The 18,830-nt window shown below is 52.8% G+C and overlaps 1 protein-coding gene across 1 annotated transcript in view; it reads right to left on the bottom strand.

The window, feature by feature from the left end:
- Galnt6 (polypeptide N-acetylgalactosaminyltransferase 6) overlaps positions 1-15,615 on the bottom strand; it is a 39,461-nt gene extending 23,846 nt beyond the window's left edge. The window contains exons 1-4 of the mRNA XM_028874544.2: positions 15,553-15,615; positions 7,598-7,821; positions 1,915-2,503; positions 145-317 (exon numbers count right to left, since the gene is read on the bottom strand). Of these exons, the coding sequence (XP_028730377.1) occupies positions 145-317; positions 1,915-2,408 (667 nt within the window). The 5' untranslated portion in view covers positions 2,409-2,503; positions 7,598-7,821; positions 15,553-15,615. The remainder of the gene's footprint in view (positions 1-144; positions 318-1,914; positions 2,504-7,597; positions 7,822-15,552) is intronic.
- Between the last annotated feature and the right edge of the window lie 3,215 nt (positions 15,616-18,830).

Below are 18,830 nucleotides of genomic sequence, written 5' to 3'. Positions count from 1 at the left end.
CCTCCGCAGACCCCAGCCTCACCCTCCGTGCTGGCCCCGCCCCTCCGCAGACCCCAGCCCCGCCCCCATGCTGGCCCCGCCCCTCCGCAGACCCCAGCCTCACCCTCCGTGCCGGCCCCGCCCCTCCGCAGACCCCAGCCTCACCCTCCGTGCTGGCATCATCCACCAGGATGATCTCCTTCAGCAAGACGGCAGGGCTGGTGTGCAGGACGCTGTACACGGTGCGCAGCAGAGTGGACCAGGCCTCGTTGTGGAACACAATGATCACGCTGGTGGTGGGCAGTGGCGGACAACGCCGGAACCTCTGGTCAACACACCTGGAACGATGGGATCGGGAGGACCCAGCTCTAAGTCCTGGGGGCGCGGGAGGGGAGGCGTTCCCTCCCGCTCTGTCTAGCGCTCCCTAACCCCCCAGTTTCCCTCCCACTCCACCCTCCCACCCATCTCCGTTCCCTGCTGTACTTGGGGAGGGCACTCACTCTGTGGCTCCACCCCCCTACCCTGTGCAGGACTACCCAGCCCCCTCCAAAGCCACCCCGGAGCTAGCTCAGTGCCCATGCTCAGGTGCCCCACCCTTCCCCCAGCTGCATTTTGCTCTCAGGCCAGGTGTTCCCACAGCTGACTCACTCTGCACCTTTAGACGCAGCACAAGGCGTGGCTGTTCAGAGGTCCCAGAGGGCAGAGTCATTAAGGGCAAGCGTTCCGCTGAGGAATCTCGCTCTTCAGTATGAGGAAAAGGTCCTCCCTAATAGTTCCAACTCACACGTCCTCTCAAAGCCCTCTCCCGACTCCCTGTGAGCCAGCAATTTTCTGGGACCTTCCGCCTCCGCCTCCACCCCCCACCCCCCACATCTTCCCCAGCAACCATTGCAGGACACCTGACTGTCCTGCCCTCTGGACACTGTAAGGGTCGGGGGCCTGAATCTCAGGGCACACACAGCTGAACAGCCCTTTTGTTTTGTGGAGACAGGGTCTCCCACTGTAAGCCAGACTGGTCTCACGTTGGCAATCCTCCTGCCTCGGCCTCCTAAGTGCTGGAATTACAGACTTTCGATTTCAGACCCAGTTTCCTTGATACCTGACTCTTTCCTGCTTGTCAGGGAGATGTTGTACGGGCCAGCCAGGGAGCTTCCCCAACTTCCTGCTCTGACTGCCCCTGTGACAATGCCCATCTTTGCTGAGAGGCTCCTCATAGCCCAAGCTACACTTCGTTGGGTTGTAATACAAGGCTCAAGTCCGGGGAACCCCAGGCTCACAGCCCGTTAGGATCATGACGTTCAGGGGAGCCTCCTGTTTCTTTCAAACTCATTAGCTGAAAAGGACAATGGCTCAGTGTGGAAGGCAAAATACTATGTCATCAGGACACAGTGGATGCAGCAGGGACGTATTAGAGGTGAGGGCCCCTCTAAGATCCAGCGGCTCCTTTCCAAAGCCCAGAGGATCAATGGCTTCAAGTTGGAATGACTTTATGGGCCTGTGGCCTTCGCTAGAGGGAACCCAGTGGTGTGGGGACCTTCTGGACCACCGCAGCAGCAGTCAGGAAATGTCCGCTCTCTGGGATTAGCATCAGAGGCCCAGATGGCAGGGGCAGGTCCAGGTCTTGAGGGCTGCAGAAGCCACAGCTCTGTTCCAGCCCCTCCCAGTGCCCTGTGCCAGAAGCTGGTCTGCGGCCCCGCTCCCTCCACAGCTGTGTTTTGATCTCACAGGTCCCTGTGGGCCTCTGCCAGACCATAGTATTCCTGAAATCCAGCCTGAGGGATCAGGGCAACTGGCCAGCAAACGAGCAGCGGAAATCCCTGCCTGGTTTCAAATCTCCTCAGCTTGCTTCCTGACAACTGGCCAGGGACTACAGGCCTCCTGGCCACACTTCTGGGAAAGCTCTGGCTTCCTCGGAGAGTTCTGGATGCTACTTACTCAGGGGGTCGGGTGTCCGGCCCCAGGGACCTCTGCAAGGAGATGCGGTCGCTGGCAAAGGCATTGAAGCAGTGTTTCTTGTAGCCCTCTTCCTTTTCCTGGGTCTCTAGAGGGGTCCACTCTTTCTTCTGAAACGCTTTTCCGTCTGCCCCGGGGCTGTTGGGGTCCTGAGGTGGCCGTTCCCAGAAGGGCTTCAGCTCAGCAGCGGTATAGAACCCCGGGAGGCAGGAGCGGTTTGTGGAGAGCAGAGGCTGCTGGGGTTCCGGGGCCCTGATCTGCAGCTTGGGCATGACATCTCTAATGTTGTTCACGGCACCTAGCATGAGGTCCAGGACATGGTCCTTCTGGCCCACCAGGGACTTCAGCCACGGTTTCTCCATGGCCTGCTGCTCGCTTTTGCTTACGTCCTTTTGCCGGATGAAGAGGAAGAGCATGAAGGCGCTGCCCAGCATGGCTAGGCGCAGGGACATGTGGCGTCGGCGGAGAAGCCTCATTTGCCCGACCGGGACCCCACCAGGGTCAGCACCAAGTCCTGGATCACTTTGGAGATAGCTTGATATGTCAGGGTGGCCACACCTGGGGCCTCAGCCTGAGAAAAGAGGGGATATGAGAGAAATGAGTCACCTCAGAGATGGGGAGGGAGGGAGGGACACGGAGCCTGGGATTGGCTCATCAAAGAAGGGAGAGATCACCTTCGCACAGTCACAGCATCCTGTTACTTAAATTTCCTTTTGCTGTAAACGAGAAAACTGGGTCTGGGTCTTTCCTGCCAGGAGGAAACTACTTTGGGAAACAGCTTGCCACTAAAATAAAGTTTAGCTGGAACGTGCTCATCAGTGCCATGGCTCAGAAGACAGGACTGGACAGCAACTCCAAGAACCACCTACAGTTTCATTCCTAGCTTGTTTTGGTTTTCGAGACAGGGTTTGCTAATTAGCCCAGGCTGGCCTTCAACTCCTGATCCACGGCCTCCTGTGTGGTGGGATTATATGCATGGACCACCATGCCTGGGCCACTCTGTATGTCAGGTAAACTGGTTTGTGCGACCCTGGAAGCCTGGACAAGAATGTCTGCAGCAGCAGTGATCAAAAATGGTAGCAATGTGTAATCGGATGTGAAGAGTGAAGTGTGAGGCCGCCACACGCAGAAGCCCTCCGAAGGCGCAAAAGGAACGAACCACCTCTCTGTGAAACGCTGCAGGAGCGGTGCGGAGAAAAGGCAAGCTGCGGACAGACAGCGTCACCATTTACCAAAAATGACAGACTATGCCCATGTTAAAGATGAAGGTGTGCAGATAAATGCGGTAAAGCTGTAAAGAGGCCGAGAGCATGAAAGCCAACGTTTCCGAAGAAAGACAACAATGTATGAATTAGTTGGGCATGGTGGTGCACACCTTTAATCCCAGCACTTGGGAGGCAGAGGCAGGCAGATCTCTGTGAGTTTGAGGCCAGCCTGGGCTACAGGGTGAGTTCCAGGACGGCCAGGATTATCAGGGGGGAAAAAAAGGAAAAGAAAAAGAGGTCCAGATTAGAGATAAGCAAAGGAGGACTAGGAAGTTAGAAATACAGTCTTCTTTCTAGAGGTGGACATCGATGCTGGTGGTGTCTTAACCCTTCCTCTTCCTTTTGAGACAGGTCTCTCAGTGTAGACCAGGCTGGCCTGGAACTCACTATGTAGACCAGGCTGGCCTCAAACTCACAGAGGAAATCCTGCCTCCCCAGTGCTGGGATTAAAGGTGTGTGGTACCATACCTCATCTTTATGTCTGACGCATATTTCATAAATACGGTGGACCCTGAAAAAATGCAGGGGCTAGAGGTGTCAACTTCCTATTCAGTTGAAAACATAACTTTTGGCTCCCCTAAAACTACCACCAGAGGCTACTGACTGGAAGTCTGCCTGATAACAAAAGCCATCAATCAATGCACATGTATACTCCGTATGGTGGCCAGTGCACATTAACTATGAAAGATCACTGTGTACCATGATGTTCGATTTTTCTGGAAGAACGAACAGCTCCGTTGGAGACAATTAATGTCCAAGGGCATTGTAGGCAGCTACTCACGACGCTTGAGGTTACCACAGGAGCACAGGAGAGGAAGCTATGAGATTATCACCACAGTATGTTTACACAGACTTCAGTACTGCACGCATTACAGTTTATTTTAGGCAATTGTGACTTATTTCAGGTCTGAGGCCTCACGTGTCTAAACACACTCTTCACAGAGCTGGCTCCCCACCTCCACCTGGGACTGACCATGCATCCTAGATCTGTTGCACTGCTTTCAGTTTCAGATAGCACCATGTGCACTGAGTGCTAGTGTGCCCAAGTTCTGATCATAGCAGATTTATGTGGCTGGGGTGTACCTTAGTTGGCAGAGTGTGGTGGACAAGTCATCTTAACACTCAGAAGGCAGAAGCAGGAGGATCAGAAGTTCAAGGCTATCCTCAGCTATTTCATAAGTTCAAGGTCAACTTGGACCATATGAGACTATTAAAAACATACACACACAATAGTTGTGTGTCTTTTGTGCCAGATACATTATTATCTACATATATTTTATGCATTCATAACATAGCTAATTAAAATACATTTCTAGGTTCATCTATTAGTTTTTTAGATTGTCAAAAATTCCGTGACCTTCAAAATGCACATATGGGTGGGCCCATGGAGTTCAAACACATATGGATTCTTCTGTATTTACTCAGAGAGAGAGAGAGAGAGAGAATGAGTATTTTGGTTTTTCGAGACAGGGTTTCTCTATGTAGCCCTGGCTGTCCTGGAACTCACTCTGTAGACCAGGCTGGCCTCAAACTCAGAGAGATCCACCTGCCTCTGTGTCCTGAATGCTGGGATTAAAGGCATGCTCTACCACTGTCGGGCAGTTATTTTTTGACAGGGTCTCACCATGTGTTTCATGGGCCTAAAACCCAGGATCTCCTGCCTCAGCTCCCACAAGCTGAGATAATGAGCATGTTCCACTAATTCCAGAAGAAATGTTGTTGTTGTTGCTGTTTTCAACCTAAGATTCTATGACAACACCTTTCAGGCAGGACTAGGCATGGGGTGGGGGTTTGCCAGGCAGCACCCCAGTCAGAGGAGGAGTATGAAGAACCTTCTGTGGGAGCTAAGCTAGTATAAAGATCCCTAGCTGATAGACGCTGATGGCAAGAATCACGGCCTCAGGCTCAGTCCCCCTTTAGAGGAGCGTCTACCGCGACATTCAGTACAGGATTAAGGGAGAAAGGGCAACATTTCTCACAAGTTTGGCAGTCCTACCAGTGTGCACAGTCAGTTTTCAAAAAAATAGTGTTTCTGCCATTAGCCACGTGTGACCCTTGGGAGATTTATCCGTCTAAGCCTTGGTTTCCTCATCTATACCAGGCGTCACTAACCCCCAGCTGTGTTGGCTGTGTTGAGGATCAAGTTAGGAGATGTATGTAAAACCTGCTGCAGAGTTCATGTCATTTCTAAGCCCTCAAGCACACTATTGTTAGCGTGAATAAAGCCCTGTGCAGTTTCCCAGCAATTACCCCCAGGCATCTGTCCCTTGGCCAAAGCCACATCATCACACCTTGTATGCTCTCCTTAAACGTGATCCTGGACTGGTGGCAGGGCAGTTATCGGCCCCCCAACACACACTCCCCGTTCCTCGCTGTGTACACAGTAATCGACCTGTTCAGTCGACTCTGAAGAAAAGACAGCCGACTCTGCTTGAGCTGTTTGGGGCCGTTAACTCACCCCACAGCGTGTCCTGCCCGTGGGAAGCTGCGTGTCGGGGGTCCCTTGCATGTGGAGAATAAGTACAGGGTCAGCCTGGACTCAACGGCCAGCAAGCTCAGTCTGTGCCGGGGAGACAGGTGGTTCCTCTCATAGCATTACCAAAAATGAACTGAAAGAGATCCTCGTTTTGAGGTTGGAGAGATGGCTCAGCAATTAGGAGTGCTCGCCGTTCTCGCAGAGGACCTGGGTTCAGTTCCCAACACAAAGGTGGCAGCTGACAACCCCCTGTTCCTCACGCCCGGGGATCCAGTACCCTCTTCTGGCCTCCAAGGGCATTTTCTGCATATGGCACATATCCATACATGCAACCAAAACACCCACACCCACAAAATAAAAACCAATAAATCTTTTTTTTTCAATTCCTGTTTTGTATTAAGGATTATCTAGAATACGAGAAGCATTTATGATTCTGCTGATATGAGCAGAAGACCTGCTATGCGCCAGGGACTCAGGAAGGGCAGGGATGAGTAAGGCCTCCCCTCAGACCCCAGAGAAGGGAGCACAGGAGGGGTGTCCCTGGGTGTTAGGAGGGGTGAGGGGTGTCCCTGGGTGTTAGGAGGGTGAGGGTGTCCCTGGGTGTTAGGAGGGGTGAGGGGTGTCCCTGGGTGTTAGGAGGGGTGAGGGGTGTCCCTGGGTGTTAGGAGGGGTGAGGGGTGTCCCTGGGTGTTAGGAGGGGTGTATCGGAAATGGTAAACGAAGGAAGAGCAAACGAAACGCCACACGGGGAAAAGCTTGGGCTGGGCACCCGAGTTCACTTTAGTTGTCTGAACAAGCTGAGCCTATTTCAAGCAAAGAGCACCATCCCAGGCTGAGATGGAACGGCCAATCAGAGAGCCGCAGCCCAGGATGGTGGGAACAGGAGGTCAGAGAGGAGGAGCCGTCTGATGTTGGCTGGAGGTGGTGGGGCTGGAGGCCAGCGCCAGTCCCGTGCTGTTTGCCCTTGAGAAATGAGGGGCAATTTTCTAGGGAGGGGAACACAGCAGCTGGTGGCCGATGAGGTGGGCGCGGTGCTGCCCAGCAGCTGGATGTGCTGCCCAGCAGCTGGATGTGCTGCCCAGCAGCTGGATGTGCTGCCCAGCAGCTGGATGGTCAGGTAAGAGGGACCTGGAGAGCCGACCTCAGGAGCAGCCAGGATCTTAGGGAGGGACACAAAGGTACACAATGGGGTGTGAGACTCAACTCCTTTCCCCAAGGAACGTGAAGGTCTTCCTGGAGAACAGGAAGTGGGAGAGAGATTCCTGGGGAAACAACTCAGTAGTTAAGAGGGCTATGCGCTCTGAGGACCCGGGTTCAATTCCCAGCACCCACACGACACCTCACAACTGCTGTAACTCCAAACTCTGGGAGATCTGATGCCCTCTTCCGGCCTCACAGGCACCAGATACCCAAGCGCTACGCAGACATACACGCAGGCAAAACACTCATATGCATAAAATAAAGAAACTTTAGAAAATAAAATGAAGTAAAAGAGGTGGTTCCACAGGGGAGGCCAGAAAGGAGTGAGCACCGAATGCAGGCTGGTGCCGTGAGCCCACGCCGCACCGCCTGTTCAAGTTACAGAAAGTAAAAGGTAGCAAATAACGCAGACAGCCGAGAAAGGCAGAGCTCCCTCCAGGTCTCACGAAGAAGGAGGGAAGCGGGATGGTGTGTGGCTCTTTCCCAGCGGCTGAGATGCTGAGGGCCAGGCCCCAGGGGCTCTGCTTGAGCTGGGGACCTCAGTCTAGGGACTGTCAAGAGCAGACCAAGCTCTGCAGGCTGAGGCAGGTCTGCTGGACACCCTGCGGTCTGCACTCTTGGGCAGCTTTCTGTTTACTTCCCACTCCCGCGTGAGAGTGGGCACAGCTGGAGACATAGGCATGGTAATGCTGTGGTGACAAGCCAGAGCCAGGCCAGGACTCACCTCCTCCAGGAAGGCCTCCTGGAGTCACCCGTCACTCCAGCACCCTCATCCAGGCGCTGTCTGTGGTCCCTTGAAGAGGCGGACGCCTTTGTTCCTTTTATTGTCCCTGGAGAAAGACCTTGGGTTAAACTGAACTCCTCTGGAGCATCTGCTCTCTGGATCCAGTCTGGCTGTTGAAAGTGTTCTCTCTGGAACCCGCAGTTCCTCAAGGTTCTAACCACATCCTGAAACGAAACGAGACACCTGTGATTAGACTTGGCAGGAAGGGACTTGTTCTCTACAGTGTTGGCTCAGCATGCCGGCAACAGGAAGACATCCCAGAGAAATACCAACTTCATGGATGCCCTGGGGCTTTGGGGTCAAGGGTTCCTGCTCCATGCAGACGCAAGGCCTAGAATGATGGTTAGCAAGGCCCAGAGGTTGCACCCCACAAGCCTTGGGGAAGGAGTAACCCCTCATGTAGTAGTTGGCTAAGTTCAGAGCCCTGCAGGATCCACGTCCCTACTGCTCAGGCCTGCGCAGCCTGGCCTCCAGGCCAGCCCTCCCTGCTGCCGGTGGTCCATTCCTGGGCCTTTTCCCTCCCTTGGGTCGGTTGCTTCTCGGACGGCCAGAGCCAAGATGCCCCAAATCCTGGTTGAGGAATCGTTCCCAGACTGAACAAATGGGACGGACTGCACTAGACACAGCATGGACTCACTTCTCTCGCTGCCCGAGAGACAGGGCCCAGGGTCTACCCTAATACTGACTCCAACCTGTCACCGTATGAAAAGGTCTTTAAATGACCAAAACCGGAGGGAGGGGGCCCTAGAAGGGGCTGGAGAGATGGCTCAGCAGTTAAGAGCACTGGCTGCTCCTGCAGAGGACGCTGGCTCTGTTCCCAGCACCCACATGAGGGATCACAACTGCTCAGAACTCTATCTAGTTCCAGGGGATCCCAGCACCCTCTTCTAGGACACCAGACATGCATGCAGTACACATACATGCAGACAAAACAGTCATACACATAAAATAAAAATTGATTTTAAAGAAGGCCAGAATATGAAAAGACAGTTATAGTGGTGCATGTCTTTAGTCCCAGCACTCAGGAGACAGGTGGATCGCTAAGAGTTTAAGACCCTCCTGGTCTACATAGTGCGTTCCAGAGGGACTGCCTGAAAAAAACAGGAGAAACAAGTGTACCACATGTCGGGCTGGGGACATCGCTCAGTAGTAGAGCACTTGCCCAGCTTGTGCCGTCTCTAGCGCTATAAAAACAAACAAAATAACAACAACGAAAACCCCAAAACTACATGGCATTATTTTATTATATTTTCCTCTCAGTTATTACTTATGGCTATAGCATATACCAAAGCTAAGAATAGCTCTTAGCTTTAATAATTTCAGAGGTACAAATGCTACAGATTTAACAAGGATCTTTGGAAAACTTTACTTTTGCTTTTAGTTTATGAACTTTGAATAATCAAAATTTAATATTATTTCATCCTCCTGAAGGTGATAAACATTACTTGATATAAAAATCAGAACTTGGGCCGGGGATGTAGTTCAGTGGGTCAAGGGCTTGAGCAGGCGGCCCTCGGCTCCGTCCCCAGCACCCACCGTATAAACTGAGTTAGGTGACACCTAATCTCAGCACTCAGGTGGCATCAGGGGACTCAGAAGTTCACGTGGCTATACAGAGTGTGCAGCCAGCCTGGGCTAAGTGAGGACTTGTCTCAAAGATGAGAGGCGATGCAATAAAATAAAAGCTAAAAAAATGCGTTCTTCAAAAATTATACTTCTAAATGAAGGTAAACACGTTTAAATGATCCCATTCTCGGGTAATTTTTGTTACTTCACATACTTTATACTTCTGATGTTATTACAAGTGTAAAACTGCCGTGAGAATTTTAAGCTATCATGCCTTGCTTACATGAGTTCCAGGTCCAGGAAAAGGCCCTTCTTTGTAGTCACACATTAAAGCTTGTGTGGCACAACCCGAGCCTACTGCTGGCCTCTTCCGGAAAAGTCTTCTCTGGATTTATGTCATCTTCAGTAAAGCAATATAAAAAATCGAGTATACAAAATTCCTAAAACTGGAACAGTGTTGACCTGCTCCCCTTATTGACCTGTCTTGGGCTCCCCCCCCCCCCAGGGCTTCGTAATGCTAGGCGAGGGCTTTTTACCACTGAGCCACACCTCCACCTCTGGCCTCCTGTCTTTCCTTGTTCTTGATTCTCATCGTGACACAAGCCTGCCTTGTGTCCACGTGTCTCTATTCCTGGACTCCTAGACTTCCAGGGCCATCTGTGCCATTCTGTCCCTGGCAAAGTCTCAAGTACCAACTGTATGGAGTAAGTGACCCAGCCTGTTATAACTGGAATGAGCCAGAGGGGTTAAACCTTGGACAGCGGTTTTCTAATGATGCCCAGTACACCTCCTGCAGGGTTTGAGTTAGGTGGCATTCTGTGCTCAGTCCTCGCTTGCTGTCTGAACTAAATCTGGGTATCCAGCAGCCTTGTGTTATAGCTGAGCCCAGCTGGGCTGGATGACTTCGCTGGTGACACCCAGCTAGCATCTCCCAGCAGCAGGTCCTGGCTTTCAGTTTTCAGACCACTGCTATGTTCCTGCCGCTCTTACCTCCCCACGGAGGGAAGGGGCTCTTCGGAGCCTCCCTCCCCTCCCAACCCCTCACTGCCATTCCCTTCTCTCCACCTCCCGCTGGGGACCCAATGCTTAAAGATGCCCAAACTAGCAAGTACCAAGTGAGGTCTTGGCTCAAGAGAAAGACAGGGTCAGCTGCCCAGAACACACCCTGGCTGGCCAGGTGGCCTCTTTGTAATGAAGTTTCTTCCTGTTTATTCAAATGGACCACACACCTCAGGGAGAGTATAGACGTGGCCTGCAGGAAGAGGGCTGTCACGCCATCCCCACAGGATATTTGCTCAAGTTAATTGGCTCAATTACAAATCTCTTAAAAAGCCTAGGGTGGAGCCGCTCTGACCAGGTGCATAGAGGTATGCAGGTGGACATCATGGTGGAGGAGGAACAGGTTGGTTTCAGGATCCTGGAGGGGGAAGGGTGCCACAAGGCTGGCTAGCTAAATGGCTATCCCTTCTTCCTCCGTGACATGTTCTCGTCATCAAGCCCGGCAGCCTCTCCTCTCCTGCAGTCACACTATGAGAAGACGCTCTCCAAAGCTTTCCTTCCCCCTCGGATGCCTCTGTCCCCAAGTTACCCCTTAACGCACACTTTGCTCTCCCTGAAGACCAGCACTACAGTGATGTGGTGCATTCTCCCAGAACGGTGTGACAAGTTATTTCTGTAGCCAGCCCATCAAAAAACGCCTCCCCCTCTCCCCCAGCACATCCAGGTTCATTTTAGGTTTACATACAATGCTGAACTGAAGTCATCCAAACATTTTCTCCTGAAAAACCAACGAGTTTTTCTCACCACCGTGTAGTAGGAACTGGGTTTGGCATAAAAAGGCGTTTGTTACATCTTTGTTGTCTTTACCCCAAGCAAAACTCAGAACAACAGGCAGCTAGCTACATGGGCAGTTCATCAGCACACAGGCTTTATCTCCAGGACTCCAGGGACCGAGGGTCTCGGGTGGGACAACGTGGGCCTCTCTAACCTCCCAGAGCTTGAATTGAGTTTTGCCACATGTTCCCTGGTGAGGGAAGAGACAAGTGTGGGGTCATGGGACAGATGGTCCTAAGGGCTGGGGCTAGAGGTTGGTGAGCTGAAGTTTGACCCGCTCTCCTCCCTGGCATTCTGCTCTCGGCTGCAGGAGTCCTGCCCAGGACGGCTGGATGCGTCCTTCAGCCACAGTACTCAGGTCTGCCAGCAGCCAGCCAAGCCCACTGACTTGAGCAGGTCCCCGCTGTTTCCAGCACCCCCAAATCCTGGTCCACGCCAAGATCTGCTATGTTCAATCCCCTCACAGTACCAAGGTCACCAAGCCCTTGCTGATTATGCCCTGCCTCCTGGGTCCCCACCCCCTGCCCCACTGTGAGTCCTTCCTCTCCACTCAAAAGCTGTTGTCAAAATCTGTTCTGCCCTAGAGGGCAAGATGTAGTGCCTGCCTGCCAGATTCCTTCGGGCTTCTCCACTTCATGATGAGCAAAGCCCTGGTGGTCACGTGTCTTCAGACGAAGGCTATTCAACTGTGGCAGAATCATCCAGTAGTCAGCTTCCCATCTGCATTTACCTTCCAGCCTAACCAGGCGCTTGGCATGGCTGTCTTTCCCTTCCTAAGATCTCAACAAAGCAAAAGCAAAGTAGACAATCTAAATTCTTACTTACAACTTTTTTTTTCTTCAAGATGTCTTCTGAGGCTGGAAAGATGGCTCGGCAGCTAAGAGTGAGTACTGCTCTCCCAGAGGACCTAAGTTCAATTCCCACCTCCCACATCTGATGGTTCACAACTGCCTGGAGCTCCAGCTCCAGGGGATCCAACTCCTCTCTGGCACACACACATATACATAATTAAAATTAAATTAAAAACAAATACAAAGAAGTCTTCCTAGTAGGAGGTGGTGGCCCAAACCTGTATTCTCAACCCTCGGAAAGCATAAAACGGAGGATCAAGAGTTCAAGGCCAGGGACTGGAGAGACGGCTCAGTGCTTATGAGCATCTGCTGCTCCTGCGGAGGACAGAGTGGTTCACGACCACCCACGACTGCAGCCCCATGGGATCCAACGGCCTCCTCTGACCTCCGTGGGCACCAGGCCTGCACAGGGTTCATAGACATGAATGTAGGCAAGACAGACATTTGCACACATAAGATTAAATCAATAAATAAAAGAGTTCAACACCACATTCATTTACATGGAGAATCTGAGGCAACCTTAGGCTACATGGAACCCTGTCTCTAAAAAAAACAAACAAACAAAACAAGGTTTCCTAGCTGTGTTGCTGCCTCTGGGGGCTGGCGTGCATCTTTGTCCCCATGAACCTGTCATGCTTCCTCCATGTGGGACTTTCCCACCAGATTCACAGAGAACAGTGAAACAAGAAGTCCTCACACCCACAGCCGCGAGGCCTGTTTCCCAAGCTTCTGCATCCAGAACGCGTGTTCTGACTGTTAGGCCAGCCTCCCACCCTCACGGTATCCATCCTTCTGCACCGAGGGTGTGTGTGTGTGTGTGTTCAGGAGTATGTGTATATATATGTATGTGTGCACGTGTGTGTGAATGCTCATGTGTGTGTTTATAATCATGCATGTGTGGGGGAGTGCATGTATGTATGCGCACATGCGTGCGTGCGTGTGCATGTGTGTGCATGTGTGTGCATACATGTGTGTGTGTGTGGAGTCACTTCCTTCCCTGTCTGTCCATTGTTTGCATTAGATGCAGAGCTGCCGGTAAGAACGGAGTTTCTTCCTGCACCTTTCTCCCTAGGGCTCGGGGCCGGGCTCTCAGGTACCAGGGAACCCTTCTCAGAGCCCTTTTCTCCCGGGGCTCAGCCCAGTCTTGTTTATCACGCCAGCCTTTCGCCCAGCACAATCACAGCATTGAGATCCGCGCAGCGACAGGCACTGCCCTGCACTTGACCTCCTGCTCACTGAAACCCTCACTCTGATCCCATCGGCCAGGATCGGACATTTGGGGCTTTTCCAGAAGAAAGGCTGAGGGTACAGGAAGAGCCAAGTTCACCCGAGCTCTGGCACAGCCAAACACCCGCTGTGGCACTCCGCTTTGCTCCCACAGCTGGAGACACTGGAATGTGCCCATCAGACCCAGGGATGTTTAGAGCGATGCTATCATCCTCTTTCGTTTGTTTTTCAAGCAAAAAAGATGTTGCCTACAAGGACTCAGCCTGTCACTTCAGTGTGTCACCCAGGCTCGCCTTCAGCCTGACTCCTGGGCTCAAGCAATTCTTTTGCCCCATCCTCCTGAGGAGCTGGGATTGTAGTGGTGGTGCAGGCCTTTAATCTCAGCACTTGGGGGTTGGGGGCAGAAGCAGGTGGGTCTCTAGGAGTCTGAGGCCAGCCTGGTCTACAGAGTGAGTTCCAGGACAGACAGGGCTATGTAGAGACCCTGTCTGAAAAAACAAAAATAGAATTACAAAACAAAACAAAACAAACCTCACACAAGTTATGTTTTCTTTTTTGTTTGGTTTCAGTTTTTGCTTTTTTTTGAGACAGAGTCTGGTGTAGCCCAGGCTGGCCTCCAACTCATTATGTAGCCAAGAATGACCTTGAACTTTGGATTCCCCTGCTTCCACTTCCCCAGTGCCCGGGTTACAGGTTACAGGCACGTGCCACGACGCCCAGTTTATGCCATGCTGGAGACTAGACCCAGGGTCTCATGCATTCTAGGCGAACACTCTGCCAACTGAGCCACACGCCCGGCTCCTGCCTTCTGTTTTACCCAGAAGGAAACTGACGCTCAGGGAGACTAGCTCAACCATGGCACACCGCTAGGAAGAAGCCGGGTCAGGATTCCCACCCAGGCTCACGTCTGTCCAGAGCTGTGACACATCTTGGTCCCCAAAGCTCCAGCACCTCACGTCCAGGAGCGCCTCCTCACTTGCCCAGGGAGTGTTTCCGTGACGTGGCCGAGGTTACACAGCCACGTTAGTGTGGCAGAGCTGAGTCAGCCACCTGCAGCCTTCATTATACATACACTGCCTCCCTCTGGGACCGAGCTCAGGTGAGGACGAGACTGCCCCTCCCCAGCCTGACTTCTGTTCTAGGCAATGGCTGCAAGAACTCAGTCAGCCTTGTGTCCCGGTTTCTCGCAGCTGAACTTGGACTAAGACAGTTCTGATCTCAGAGGGCGCCTGACAATACCCACGGGACCTCCCGGCTCCTGGGCTGGAGGCAGGACCAGCATGGGCAGTGATTACTCAGCAGCCAGTTTCCTTCCCAGCGTCTCTTGCTCTATACACTTCCTTTTGACAGTCCTGTCCTGCTCTTGGGTCCCCATAGCAGCTCTCTCCTGCCACCTCTGGGCTCCTGAAGCACGTGGCTTCGCGGAGAAAACGGAGCTGGGGAATGCCTGGGAGGATGCACGCTACTCTTGGGAAATTTGAATGAAGTGTATTTCAAAACCCTGATCCAGTCATCACATGAATTTGCCTATCTCATCCTTCTTTGCTTTTCTCTGATGACAGGGGAACAGCTCGCCCGTCGGGAGGAGAGGAGGGCCTGTGTAATGCGCACACATCTGCGGTTAAATGAACATAGCCCTGGAGGCTCTTTGGTGTGTCTCGAGTCTTTAACCTCAGCCGGTGCCTGTCTTTACGGGTCTCGGGGATGAGCTCAGAGTGCAACCTTAAAGCGCTCCCTGGAACCACTGTGGCGAATTCCTGCTTAGGACAGGGGTTCCTCTTTGAGCTCTGTGGGCAACCTCTCATCAGCAGAGCCCGCACAAGCCGTGGTCTGGAGTCTGGCCCTTGGGCAAGTAACAGGAGGACTCTCCTTAGAGTCATCACGAGGTATGGAACAAGTGAGGGAGCGAATCAGGAAGTTGGTGACTGTCACAGCCACCACACACTCCCTACCCAATATCACAGAACTCTGTTCTCTACTCCTCAAAAGCGCCAAGCATGGGGGGCGGGGGAGAGAGGATCAATCAGGCAAGGGCTCTGAGGGGCCCCCACCAACAAGGCTTCCCCTGGTCTGTCCCTTCCGCGCAGGGGTGACTCGGCAGGAAGGACTTCCCGCGCTTGAACACACGAGGTGGTCCAATCTGGGGAGGCGCAGGGTCGGAGCTCCCGGCTCGTCCCCCGGTTTCTGGACCGCAAAGACGGAGAGGGTCCCTCCCGGGGGAGGCGCTAGCTGCCACCCGCCGGACGGGCGCAGAGAACGCGTCTGGTTCGGCCCCTTCATTTTACTGCCGGTCGGAGAGGAGGGGGGCGGGGTACGGGGAGGCGGGGAGCCGGGGCTCAGAGCGAGCGCGAGTCCCCAGGAGCTGCGGGCTGCCGGGCCCCAGGGCACTCCGGGGCTGCGCGCCCCGCCGCTGCTTACCTATCGCGCCGAGACCGAGCCGTCGCCCGCCCGCCGAGCCGTTCGCCAGTTTCCCGACGGGGCGGCCGGGAGGGCGGGTCCGGGGCGGGTCCTGTCGCGGGTGGCGCCCCGCCCCGCTCCGGCAGGTGCAGCGACTCGAGTGCTCCCACCCGGGAAGCGCGGGTCCGAGGCTGCAGGGTCCACGGCTAGACCAGATCTCAGGCCCTGGCCGCCCCAGGCCACTGGCACCGGGCACCGCATGTTCCAGGCGGCGAGCGCAGCGAGCCAAGGAGTGCCTGTCCCGAGCCCGAGGCCAGCAGCGCAGGACGTGCTGGGCATAAGCCCAGAGGTTCGTCCATGTGTCTGAGACAGATAATTTGTGGACACATCTATTCCCCTCCCTGTTGTGGAATATTATTTAACTAGGCAAAGATGTGTTACATTTGTTTATGCTGCAGAATATAACTTTAACCGTGTAAAGGCATGTTGCTTTTGTTTATGCTACATTTGTTTAATTATGAAAAGGTATGTTGCATCTGTTTCCCCTTGCCTGCCTAAGGCACCTTAGGTCTAATAAAGAGCTGAACGGCCAATAGCTAGGCAGAGAAAGGATAGTCAGGGCTGGCAGGCAGAGAATAAATAGGAGAAATCTGGGCTCAAAAAAGAAAGGAAGAAGGGAAGAATGAGAGAAGATGAGGAGGAGAGAATGAGGGGCAAGAAGCCAGGCTGACACCAGCCGGACATAGCGAAGCAGTGAAAGCAGGATAGACAGAAGTAAGAAAGGTAAAAAGCCCCGGGACAAAATAAAGAGAAACAGGTTCATTTAAGTGAAAAGAGCTAGCCAGAAGCATGGCTAAGCTAGGCCGGGCATTCAAAACTAGTAAGTCTCTGTGTCACGATTTGGGAGCTGGATGGTGGCCCAAAAGAAGAAGCCTGGTCCACCTCCCACCTAGCTGCCTCTGTCATTTACGTGTATGTGCCGTGTAAACTAGAGGCAGGTTGTCTGGCTTGTTTACAGGGGTGCTGGGATCCGAACCCTGGTCCTCACCACTGAGCCACAAGTGTTCTTTACTGCTGAGCCATCCCCAGACCTCGAGTGTGTGTGTGTGTGTGTGTGTGTGTGTGTGTGTGTGTATGTGTGTGGCTTTGTTTTGTTTTGGAGCCAGAGTCTCAAGTGGACTAGGCTAGTCTTGAACTCTCTCTATAATATAGTTGAGGCTGACCTTGAACTCTGGATCCTACGGCCTCTACCCCCTGAGTTCTGAGATTGCAGAAGTGTCCTATCATACCCACCTTGGATGCTCTTTTCTGGTAGACGCTGGTGCCTGTGGTCCCAGCATTGGGGAAGCTGACACAGGAGGATCTGGGGTGGAGGCAGCACAGTCAAGTCAGCTTGAGCCATGCTCTGCCTAAAAAACAAAACAAACAAACAAAAAACACAATGGGAGGCTGACTCTCTTTCTCTTTTGGTTGATAGGAAAATGATTTTGCATTTTTGACTCTCTAAGACTCGGGGGCAGGGGTTTGACCTGAACCCTGTGGTTGAGTTGAACCGCTGAGTGGTGTTCTGGAGAAGCCAGCAGAGCACAGGCCAAAGCTACCCTAACTCACTTAGGGGAAGGGCTGCACTTTTCAGGGGTGTAGTAAGAGAGGTGCCCCACATTCTTGGCATAGTCACCCCACCACTGCTCAGGAGCCAGCTCCGAGTGCCCCATCGGCCACCCCTCCACGCCCGAGGCCAGGATGGAGGCTTCAGGCTCCATCCCCTGTGGCTCCCCTGCAGGCTTACTTAGGTCAGGGCTCTTGGCCTCCCCCACAGCTCTCCTGCCTGGGACCCCAGCTTTTCCTGCTGCAGATGAGAGGATGTTGTCCCTATTTCTCTTTCCTTGGCTGTTAGGCTCCCTGCCTAGGTTTGACTTATCACCTTTGCCCTCTCACCTAGCTGACCATCGGGGATATGTGATCTTTGTCAGGTCCCCCACACGACCTGAGGTGAGGGACTCACACTTGCCCAGGGCAGGCTCTTGACCACTGACTCCGCCTTGGAGCTCGAAAGAGGCTGTGTTTGGCTTTCCAAGAAGCCGCACCGGCCAGTGTTGTGTGCCTCACGTTCTGAAGCTGTTTTCAGTGAATTAACTTTTAAAATAAGAATTGATTATGCCACCTGCAATCCCAGCACATGGGAGGCAGAGGCAGGCAGATCTCTGTGAGTCCCTGGCCAGCCTGGTCTATAGAGAGAGTTCCAGGACAGCCAGGACCAAACAAAGAAACCTTGTCTTGAAAAACCAATACTACTATTAATAATAAATAAAATAAAAAAGAAATTGATTAGTATTTATTGTGTAAAACAATGGGTTCCATTATAACACTTCAAAGACTTCATAAATACAAACATACATACATACATACATACATTATAACACATCATATTTGATCATCTTCAATCAGTTTTTTTTTTATACAGTTCTTGTGGGGGGGGGTCAGAGGGCAACTTTTAGAAGTCAGTTCTCTCCTCCCACCGTGTGAGTCCTGGGAATTAAATTCAGGTCATTAGGTTTGTATTCAGTGTATCTTTCCAATCCTTTTCTCTTTCTTCTCCTCCTCCTCTGAGACAGGTTTCTCTGTGTAGACCTGGCTGTCTTGGAACTCACTCTGTAGCCCAGGCTGGCCTCCAACTCAGAGATCCGCCTGCCTCTGCCTTCCTAGTGCTGGGATTAAAGGCGTGCGCCTGCCCCCATTTCTGTTTTTGAGAAAGGGTCTCCTGTAGCCCAGCTGGTCTCAAATCTGGGACAATCCTCCTGCCTCAGCCTCCCAAGTGCTGGGGTTAGAGGCCCGAACCGCCACGCCCAGCTGTGATTTTAAATGTGACTTAAGTCCTCATGGTGACTAGCTGCCTAACCTGGAGGTACATGGTGTAGACCTGTCCCCAAGGCATCGTTCCCTGAGTTGTCCCTCCTGGCAGGGGAGGGTGAGTGCTCCTCCTCACTGAATCAGGAAGGTTCTCAGCCACCAGAGCACAGGAGCTGCCAACATGACCTCCAGTGGGGGCCGTCCACAGCCTGGTGGCACACACCTTTAATCCGAGAAGTTGGGAGAGGGAGGCAGGAGGACCAGGGATTCAAGGCCACACTTGGCTAAATAACAAGTTTGAGACCATCATGGCTACTACACGAGACCGACCCAAACTAAAAGAAAGGTGTGTGGTGGGGGTGTGTGACGTGGCTCAGCAGGTCAAAGTGCCTGTAACCTCATTCTGATTCCTGCGTTTGGTCCCCAGAGCCTACGGAGAATCCCAAAAG

This window comes from Peromyscus leucopus, chromosome 20 (genome assembly GCF_004664715.2).
Source record: "Peromyscus leucopus breed LL Stock chromosome 20, UCI_PerLeu_2.1, whole genome shotgun sequence".
Taxonomy (NCBI): Eukaryota; Metazoa; Chordata; class Mammalia; order Rodentia; family Cricetidae; genus Peromyscus; species Peromyscus leucopus.
This window is presented reverse-complemented; position numbering and strand designations above follow the sequence as displayed.